At 37.5% G+C, this 10,230-nt stretch overlaps 2 protein-coding genes across 2 annotated transcripts in view; both read left to right on the top strand.

Moving 5' to 3' along the window:
• The first annotated feature begins 981 nt into the window (after positions 1-981).
• LOC112011000 (ankyrin repeat-containing protein BDA1) lies at positions 982-3,093 on the top strand. The gene is made up of 2 exons (XM_065773260.1): positions 982-1,704; positions 2,199-3,093. Exons 1-2 carry the CDS (start codon positions 1,096-1,098, stop codon positions 2,868-2,870), a joined length of 1,281 nt encoding a protein of 426 aa, XP_065629332.1. The 5' UTR covers positions 982-1,095; the 3' UTR covers positions 2,871-3,093.
• A 4,577-nt stretch (positions 3,094-7,670) lies between these two features.
• The window catches only part of LOC112011007 (ubiquinone biosynthesis O-methyltransferase, mitochondrial-like), a 13,831-nt gene continuing 11,271 nt past the window's right edge, over positions 7,671-10,230 (top strand). Inside the window, exon 1 of the mRNA XM_065773248.1 lies at positions 7,671-7,883. Coding sequence (XP_065629320.1) covers positions 7,671-7,883 — 213 coding nt within the window. The remainder of the gene's footprint in view (positions 7,884-10,230) is intronic.

The raw sequence follows: 10,230 nt of genomic DNA, 5'->3' as shown, positions 1-10,230 counted from the left end.
GCAAAGTCAAAAGTTGAAACCATTGCACATAGCTAACAATAAAGTCACCCCCCTTTACTCAAAACTCTGGTTTCATCCCTGTTGTTGAGAATCTTGAGATAACATAAGCAGAAATTTGTTGTGAGGGTAGTGAATTGTAGGAGGTTTATGTCAATAGATAGAATACACAATATAAAGATTTATGTGATTTTATTTTAAGCCTAAGTCCACAAGTAACATTTAAGAGATGTTTAATTAATAAATATAAAGAGATTAAAAAATAGCGTAAAAATCATATATATATATATATAATTAAAAAAAAAAAAAAAAAAACGTCTCTCAATACCACAAGGTAAGACCGTAAGAGAGTTTTAATATAGTCGCAACATTAATTTGGTTTTTTTTTTTTTTAATCAGTTAGAAAAAAATGTGGCGATTTGAACTCTATGTTGTTCATGTCAATTAAAAAAAAGTCATAGAACAGTGCCTATTTGGGATTAAATTATAAGCCAATTTATTGCTTATGTTTTCAACTATTTGCAGGTGTCAGAGTCACATACTTATTTTATTTAACTTTTACTTTTTTTTTTTTATTTACGAGTTCCACACGAGTCACTTATTTACTTCATTTAATTTTTTTTTCTTTTATTTATGGTACTTTCAACAACAAATTTATGATTAAAAAAAATTAGATAAACTGATCCCAAACTTATAAAAAAAAAAAAAAAAAACGGCTGATTATTCAAAGTATCCGTTGGCAAAAGAAGTCAACGCTAAATTCTGCACATGAGTTGAAAAATATAACAAATTTGACTTTAACACGTCTTTTTTTTAAGATACATCAACAACTTTATTTCCCAGAAATAGAAACTAAGGTTGGAAGGTTCCTTAATCCTTCCTAGATGACTCTGCAGCCATACATGATCATTTTCCTCAAGTCTTCAGGCGCTATAAAAAGAGACGGTGTTAGTTCTAGCAGGATACATTAATCTCCTCAATTACTCCATCATTTTCTTCACTCCTGCTAGCTATAGCCCATAACCATTAATTTCCACTCTCTAAAGTTATACTATTGAGGAAATCCCTACCTTTATATCTATATTCACGTTCTCTAGGATGGGTGAGAGAATTGAGAGGCTGAAACAAGTTGCTCAATGTGGTGATATTGACACACTATACATGTTGATTCAAGAGGATGCATATCTTTTGGACCACATTGATCATTTTCCTTTTTTTGATACTCCTTTACACATAGCTGTGTGTAATGGGCACATACCTTTTGTCATGGAAATGATGAGATTAAAACCGTCTTTTGCTAGAAAGCCAAATCTAGAAGGATTTAGCCCCATTCACCTTGCATTACAATATAAGCATACCAAAATGGTGAGTCGTCTTCTACAAGTCGATGGAGACCTTGTCCGCATCAAAGGAAGAGAGGGTATCACTCCTTTGCATTATGCAATAGTAGTAGATGATCAACTTGATCTATTGGCTGAATTTCTATCAGTCTGTCCCGATTCTATTGAAGATGTGACGACTCGAAATGAAACTGTTTTGCATATAGCTTTGACATATAATAAGTTGGAGGCTTTTAAATTCTTGGTGGAATGGATTAGACAGAAAAGGTCTAAGAATTCCTTATTTTGGGAGAGGAAAATCTTGAATTGGAAGAACGAGGAAGGCAACATTGTGTTGCACATTGCAATATCCAATAATCAACCTGAGGTAAGCTCTCTCCATTCCTCAATTATTTACATACTAAAGAAACATAGTAAAGCTTGTGTTCTGACATCAAGGAATATGATCTTCATTTTGCTAGGAATGAAGAGAATTCATTTCATGATTATGATTTTATTTTTTATATCAAACATTGTATAGACTACTATGTCATTTAAAATTTCAAATGATGTGACAGTTTGTACACACTTAAATTAGCAACATTTAATTTGAATCATGAAATATTAGAAAGAATCCTACTGCTCAATTGCATGCATGATCATATGGTTAAGAATTAAATGTTCAAAACATTCCAAAATCCACTATCTTTTTATGATTCACTGGCTTTGCGAATTGTTAATAATTGAAACATCATGATCTTTGTTTTCCTTCTTTAATCATAATTTTAATTTTTTATTTCAAAAAAGAAGCTTATGCACATTTGGTTTATCATACGGGACAGGTTCAAGGCTCGACTAATTTACATTGATCAAATTATGCAGGCTGTAAGGTTGTTATTAAAATCTGGTGTTGATATAAACGCAAAGAATTTAAAGGGTCATACAGCAGGTGACATCTTGGCAGAACAAACACAGGTAGAAAACAACAAGGAGATCAAGGTTATGCTACTGCATGCTGGAGCTTTGTTAGCTAATTCATCTCTTCCTGATTATAATTATTCACGTTACCTACGTTCCATAGTCTCATCTCTTGAGGAATCACTAATACGCCGCTCTCGTGAATGGAGGATGATATCACAGGACAAACGCAATGCACTTCTGGTGGTTTGTACACTGCTTATAACAGTGACCTTTGAAGGAGTACTCAACCCTCCTAAGGGAATTCGGCAAGAAGATCACAAGCCCCATGCCATAATTGAAGGGAATTTCATTGGCCATAGGCATCTTCCTTTTTGGTTGTTCTTAGCTTCAAATTCTGTGACATTTATGTTCTCATACTTAACAATTCTTCTCCTCATTCCATTTGAGTATGATATACTCCGCATAGCCTTTTTCTCCCTCTCTTTTTGCTATTTTGCTTTATTGACAGTCATAATCCCAAATCCTATTTGGTCTTATTTTCCTTTTATTTATGTTACCCTGCTTCTCTTTTTCTTATTCACTGCAATATGGTTGATTAAGTCCAGACTCTTAAAACGCTACATGATTCAATGATGATTCATTCATGGAAGAAGAACTGATAGAAAAATAAGCCAAGCTTGGAGGTTTGGAGCTATATCCTGTATTTATCTGAAACAAGTGTGTTAATTTTTGGTGCTTTGAATAGTTTAGGGTAGTCCTTGCCTGAGTTCTGAGTTGTTTCTTCTCCCACTAAGAAATTGTGTGTGTATATATATAATGTAAATTGCAATAAAGTAGTTTGATTCCAATCACATTATTTGATTTTTGAATTTGTGATCCAAATGATTTTGTTTTTATGAATAATTATAGTGACATGACCAATCTCATACCTAGTATGTGTTTGGATTGCGTTTCTCCATGCTGCGTTTGCGTTTTCCTTTTTTATTCTTTTTTATTGAGACCCGCGTTTCATGTGGGACACGGTACTGTCAGTGGGTCTCGTGCACTGTGCACGAGACTTACTACCTCTTTGACCAACAAATATTTCACAGGAATATGTCTGTCAATGGGTCCCGTGTACTGTTCACAGGACTCACAAACTTCCTTTTTCAGCAACTTTTTCATTAAAATTGGATCTCATGGCATTATTTACACATTTAAAAATTATTTTACTACAGTGTCTTCAGTTTTCAGCAAAATAAGTGGTATCCAAACAAACTCCTAATTTTATAAGTTGTTGATTTGTATGATTGTGAATGATCAACATTTTCTATCTTGTGTGACCCACCATTTTATGCTACCCACTTATAATCTCACAAGTCAATAAATTATAAAATTGGGAGTAAGAATGGTTGTATCCGTAGGTGAACTATATTTTTCTTATTCAATGCCACCTGTACCCAGCAATCTTCCCCTCTCTCTAAAAAATTTATACCCGTATTCATTTATTTATTAAGTAATCAAATCTAAACTTACTTTCTCTCTCCTCTCTCCTGTGTGTGTTTGTTTAAAAAAAAAAAAAAAACTTATTTTCTCACCCCTCGTTCATCCAATATTGACCTAACTCAGTCAAAATATTTGTAGTTCTATTAACAGGATCAAGATAAAAAAATTCTGCAAGCTTAAATAATTTGATATATATATTATCACAACACCCTTTAACAAATGTGCCATAATTTTGTTTGTCTTTGAAAAAATAAAAATATTCTACAATGCTATAATATCCTTTCTAAGGCTTTTTGAAAATAAACCAAATAGTTCAAAATAAAAGCAAAGGCGAAAGGAAGATGCAGGTACGGAGCCAAAATTCTTAACTTGGGGGCCTAATCCCTAGGACCAAAATAAAATTATATAAAATTCAAATCACACGCGCGTACACACACATACACACAAGGTCGTACATAATTATGTATGTGTTTACTATTCACCTAAAAATTTAAGCAAATTTTTCATATTTTGTAAGAGATAACTAAACTAAAATTATTGAGAAATTCTCACTCTAATTTCTTCCTTTTAATATCTATAATATCATATGTTTTATTTAGATACTATCTTTCGTATTAAATTGCATAAGTTTTGATTATATATGTTTGTGTATATATATATATATATAATTGAATAAGTCATATATTGTTCAGTAATTGAAATATCTACAAATTTTATATAAAAAATTGAATTTAAATAAAGTATGTATATGTTATTTGTAATATATTTTTAACATATTATGAGATAATTTTTGCTTTGCTTAAAATTTTGAAGTTTAATTTTTTTTTAAAATAAATTTATTTACCACTCACAATTCTACAAACTTGTAGAATATACTAAAGGATTAACACACTCTAAAAATTATATATATAAAAAATCAATTTTCTTTTCAACTGATATCTTATGTGACTTTGCACTCTTTCCTATCCCATAAATTAATTAAATACTATATGTGAGGACTCAATTTGGATTGGACCCAGAGTATGAATGGGTTTTCAACCCAACAAGCCCAAACAATAAATTTGTAGAGAGTGGATTGAAGGTTTAGGTGCTGGCCGTCGTTCACCAAGCATGAACTCTCTTCTTTTATTAAAAGATACTTAGAACTTTTTTACAACTGGGGGGATGCTCCTCAGCCACGGGCCGAGGAGCCCTTTTTCTTCTCCCTTCTTCCCCCCCCTTATCTTACTTTACTTGCTTTTCTTATATAGTCTTCATCTTCCTATCTCCTTCTTCCATCTGTTGATCATCCATTCGCTTTTCTTCTGGCCGTCCGTCCCATCAGAGGCCTTATCAGTACTCAAGTGGTTCACTCTGATCAACGTTGCCCTGCTAAGGAGTTATATCCCCATTAATGCGGCCAGAGGGGTTAGGTGAATGCATTAAGTGTGAATGTGACAGCTTGCTCTGGGCTTGTCCCTTCCCAAAATTATCCTTAGTATGCCGAGGACGAAGAGGTCCTCGGCGTGGGTCAAAAAAAGGCTTTCCCCAACTTAGCCTTGGATGGTCAGTCTTCCTCAGCGACGGCCTTGGGCCTACTACATGATGGGCTGAGGTTATCAGGTCCACGGGCCCCACAATAGCCCCTCAAAACCCTGCTACACGTTCCCTCGGACGGGGAGGAGGGTTTTGATACCTACGGGCCCTCTAGACGAATCGCCCCACTTCGATTCGTGCTAATGCTGGCGACTTTTCAACTGCCCGATGTGCGTTTTTTGCGTTTCAAGACTTAATGTGTGCCCACATTAAATTTTGGCGGCACCACGTTTTCCACTTTCAACGGTGTGATGGTAATTGTTCGATGGGGATATCCTGCTTTTGTGGGCAGGCAGTTACATTTGGGGAATCTAAGGGGGAGTATAAGTACCTGTTTAAACCGCCTGATTTCCTCATTTTCGCGCTTACAACCATTGATGCGTATGATTTGAATCTGGTTCAACTCGCACACTACCTGAAGAGAATCGTCATATTTCTGTAAGTCTTCTTCTTCTAGTGACCCCAAATTTTCCTTGATTCTATTCCTTCTTTTCTTCTTCTGGAACTTTTAGTCGTCCTTGGGGAATGGGTAAGTTTAAGAAGTTGGTTGAATCTAACGAGATGATGAACAAATTCATTGTTGACTATGGAATACCCAATAATGTGAGTTTGAAGTACTGTGAAGAAGGGGAGTGGTACATTAAGAGGAGAGAGGGTGAAGTCGTGATCCCGATAGTCGCTTTCATAGAGGGAGGGATGAGAATCCCTATGAGGCCAGTGACCCTCAATTACCTTAGGCATTTTCGCCTGGCTCCTACCCAGTGTGCCGTGAATGTATTTAGGATATTAGGGTGTGTAGATACCTTGAATGAGAAAATGGGGCTGAGACTGACTCACCACGATGTGAACTGGTGCTACAACCTTCATCACCTGAGGAGTAAGACGTACTATATGAAGACAAGGGACGATAGGGTTCGTCTCATCCAGTGTCTTTCTGATTCCAATAAGGGGTTGACTCAAGATTTCCTCATAGTGTCGGGGGAGTGGCATAACGGTTTTCATTGCCCAACAGTAGAGGGGGAGCCAGGTAGGATATCCGAAGTAGGAAACAATCTAGGTTTCAGTATTTTTATGTTTATAACTGTATATCTGCTTTGGTTTATTAACCACAGGAGTTTCACTTTTCTTTTCACAGATCCGCACGCCTTTGCATGTCATTTCCACCTGGTTAAAAAAGTGGATTTGGAAACTGTTCTTAGGTCGGAACTTTTCCTGAACGAAACTGATAACCAGGTCAGAGCTGCTCATCAAATCCTCGGATGCGACCCAGCTCAGAAATCATTCCCAGTCTCGAAACACGTAATTAGAGCTCGTGACCCTCGGCTTACGCAGATTACCGTGGTGGAGGACAGTTTTGCATTTTCCGAGGGGTCTTATATGCCTGAAGGCATTCCGCTAGCAAGTCCTTCCTCATCCCAGCAAGTAACGGTGGCCGAGGGAGGACTATCTCAGAAGGCAAGGGAGGTGGTTGAACTGAGTTCTTCTGAGGATGAATATAATGTGTTCAACCTAGTTGATCAGTCCGAGGATCCCTCTGGTGATCTAGGAGACCCTCATCTATCCGAAGCCGATCTCCGATCCCTAAGAGTTGGTACTCAGGCTGAGATGGGTTTAAAAAGACAGCCCCAAACCAATCTTCTTGACCTGCTCGAAGGCGGTTCCAAAAAGGGTGCACCGGAAGGGTTGCAGCCCCAGCCCCCAGCACCTCCGCCCCAGATTTTAACTATGCAAACCAGGTCATCCTCTGTCCCCATAGTATCAGACCCTCAGACCGAGTCTCATGACCCGAAAAGGAAGAGACCTTCCAAGAGTAAGGAGCCAATGGATGGGAGCAAATCCCATTCCCCACCCGAGGAGGGTAGATTTTGCAGGCCTCTAAAGCAACTGAAGCTCGGTGGTCAACGAAAAGGTAAGAAGACCATCCAGCAGTTCGAGGCTCAAGCCTGGCTGCCCGCTGCCATGCTCCATGATCAGCCCCTGATGGATAACGCATCGATGCGGGAATCTTAAGGAGCCGAGGGGGCTCTCGTAGCTGATGCCCTGGAGAAATCTCTTCTTCTTCCCACTGACATGGCCGAGCTAAGAAATATGAGTGGGTCAGAGGTTGTCCTTGACCTTAAGAAATATCTAGGCATGGTGGGTCCTTTGGCACCTATTTACTTTATTCGAATTTTGTCGCTTAGTACTTTCCTTTCTCTTTACGGAGTTACTTGTTTTTATTGGCAGGCTATCCAGGCTCTTTTCAGGTTAGACGAGGAGGTCGATGGCCAGAGCAATGCCTTAGCGCAAGAGCGTGACAAGTTCTTGGAAGCTGCTAATACCCTCAAGAGATCTGAGGCCGACCTAAAAAAGGCGATCGAGGATCTGGAGGAGATGACAAAGGCCAGGGACACTGCTGCTTCCGACCTAGTCGTGGCTAGGAAGCAAGCTGAGGACCAAACCAATCGCTTGCTAGACGTTGAGGGTCAACTACAAACTGCCAAAAGGGACATTGCCTATCTGAAGGAAAAGTTGACCGTGGCAATCCATGAGAAAGGTATTGCCGAGTATGCCAGGGACGAGGCTGTGAGAGCCAAAGACGAGGCGGTATTTGCAAAAATAGACGCTGAGCACTCTGTAGAACAGGCGGAGGAGGAGGCTCTCGCAGATGGGGTGGCTAAGACTGAAGCCACCCTTCGGGCTCAAGTTCCTGCAGTGTGCAGGCATTACTGTTCTCAGACCTGGCATGAAGACCTTAACCAAGCAGGGGTTGGTGCCTCATCTGACCTTAGGAGGGAGGACAGGGTATATTATCCTATTGCAATTCACGAGACTGCCCTTGAACCCCAGAGAACGTTGGGGGGAGTTAGAACTGAGGGTCAGGAAATACCACAAGATGTGGCGAGGCCTCCTGCGGACCCTTCGAGACAAAGCCCTTAGGCCTTGGCTAAAGCCTTTTGATTTGCTTATCAAATTAATTTGCCTACTGAGTTGGGGAGACTGGTATACAACATAGGATAATTCTGTTTATTTTCTCTTTTATTTTCTCTCTTATTTCATTTTGTTTCTTGCCTCGGTGGCGTTGTAAGGAAATTGTATACTTTCTGTTTGAACTGAATGCTTAATACTTTGCTTCCAACTACAGATATTTTCTTTTATTTGCTTTACTATAATATTCTGCTTGATATTTGTAATCTATTCTGGAGTTAGTCTCATGAAATCACCTGTTATCCTTCAAATATAAATCTAAAGACCATATCATAGCTTGACTCTAGGTAACGCTTTGGTTTTTCTCCAGATAGTTATTTTCTCCATGGGTTCGAGTCCGAGGACCATGCAATACCTTGGTTCTGTCTAGTACTTCTATTTTTCTGTAAGTATCTAGTTTTTCATAGGTGTGGGTCCAAGAACCATGCAATACCTTGGTTCTGTCTAGTACCCAGGTATAATGGTGTGAATAGTTTTGCCATAGGCTTGGGTCCGAGGACCATGCAATACCTTGGTTCTGTCTACCACTTCTATTTTTCTGTAAGTATCTAGTTTCCCCATAGGTTTGAGTCCGATCCTATTGTTACTCGAGTAGAAACTTACTACCATGATCGTGTTATAGTTCCGAGTCCACGGATTACTTCTTTCTTTGATCTACTGCAACCAAAGTTCTCCTACTTGTGACTTTGAGACTCCACTCAAAGGTTTCGGATCTTTTTAAAGTTCTTTATGCAACTTACTACCATGATCGTGTTATAGCTCCGAGTCCACGGATTACTTCTTTCTTTGATCTATTTGCAACCACAAGTTCTCCTACTTGTGACTTTGAGACTCCACTCAAAGGTTTCGGGTCTTTTTTAAAGTTCTTTATGCAACAACTGAAGAGATCATCAAGTTCTTGAGCAATCTTAATATTGACAACTCTTTGTGTGTAATGAAGGTAAACACCTCTAGATCTCACAGAAGATTCAACACACAACTCTTCAAAAAACTTCTAAAACGTAGCTAGGGTTTTCTCTTTTATACTTGGAGGGAAATACAAAACCCTACACGTTACATGGGCTTGGGCTGAATTGGAAATTCTACAGAAAATTAAATCTACACGAGTTCTAATCGATCGAGTCTAATTTTGATCGAATGAGCCTTGCAGATTTTGTCCAATAACTTCTGCAATCACTCAATTCCAATTCTACAATAAAACACACTTTGAGCAAGTATAAACCTAAACTTTATGTTTTGATCATGGTTTGCCAACATATTACAAATTGAAATTCTAATACATTAGTTCCTAAAGTCTTAGAACTAACAAATTCCTATTATGGCTCTATGAAGTCTCATCTTTCTCTTCCAAAATAACAAATGTTAATAGGCATATACTTCCATTTAGAATGAGAGATATATTGCAAGTCAATTCTAGAAAAAGAGATTTGTATTATGGCTATGTCAAGTCTCATTTTCTGCAAATAAATGTTGATAGTCACTTTACTTCATGGAGTTGATGACTTGACTAATAATTTGACTTCCATTTTATAAGATAGTGCGCATTCGTGAGAACCATATCTAGGCCTGTTTGGTTATCATTGAGGGTGGATTCATTTTCTCTTTTATTTTTTAAACTCATTTTTTGTTTCTTAAATCTTATATTCATTTTCTCTACCTAACCATTTCATGTTTGGCATTACTTTATAGTCTATTTTTTGCTTCTTCTTTTCTTCACTTTATATTTTTCAATTAAAAATTCAACACAATTGAGAGAGAAAATGAATACACAAAAAGTTGTATTTAGTTTTTGTATTCAAATCCTATTTTTTGGATACTGAAATTGAAAATGAATACAAATATAAAGTCAAATAAGTTTTATAGTGATGAGTTTCATGAAAAACTGAAAATGAATATAAAATACACCCATTTTTTGGTATTTTTGTTGTTTTCACTTTTTACTTTACTTTTTTTTTTTTTTTTTTTT

Source organism: Quercus suber, unplaced genomic scaffold (assembly GCF_002906115.3).
Source record: "Quercus suber isolate HL8 unplaced genomic scaffold, Cork oak 2.0 scaffold_71, whole genome shotgun sequence".
NCBI lineage: Eukaryota > Viridiplantae > Streptophyta > Magnoliopsida > Fagales > Fagaceae > Quercus > Quercus suber.
Note: the sequence above shows the minus strand (reverse complement) of the source record. Positions and strands in the feature narration are given on the sequence as shown.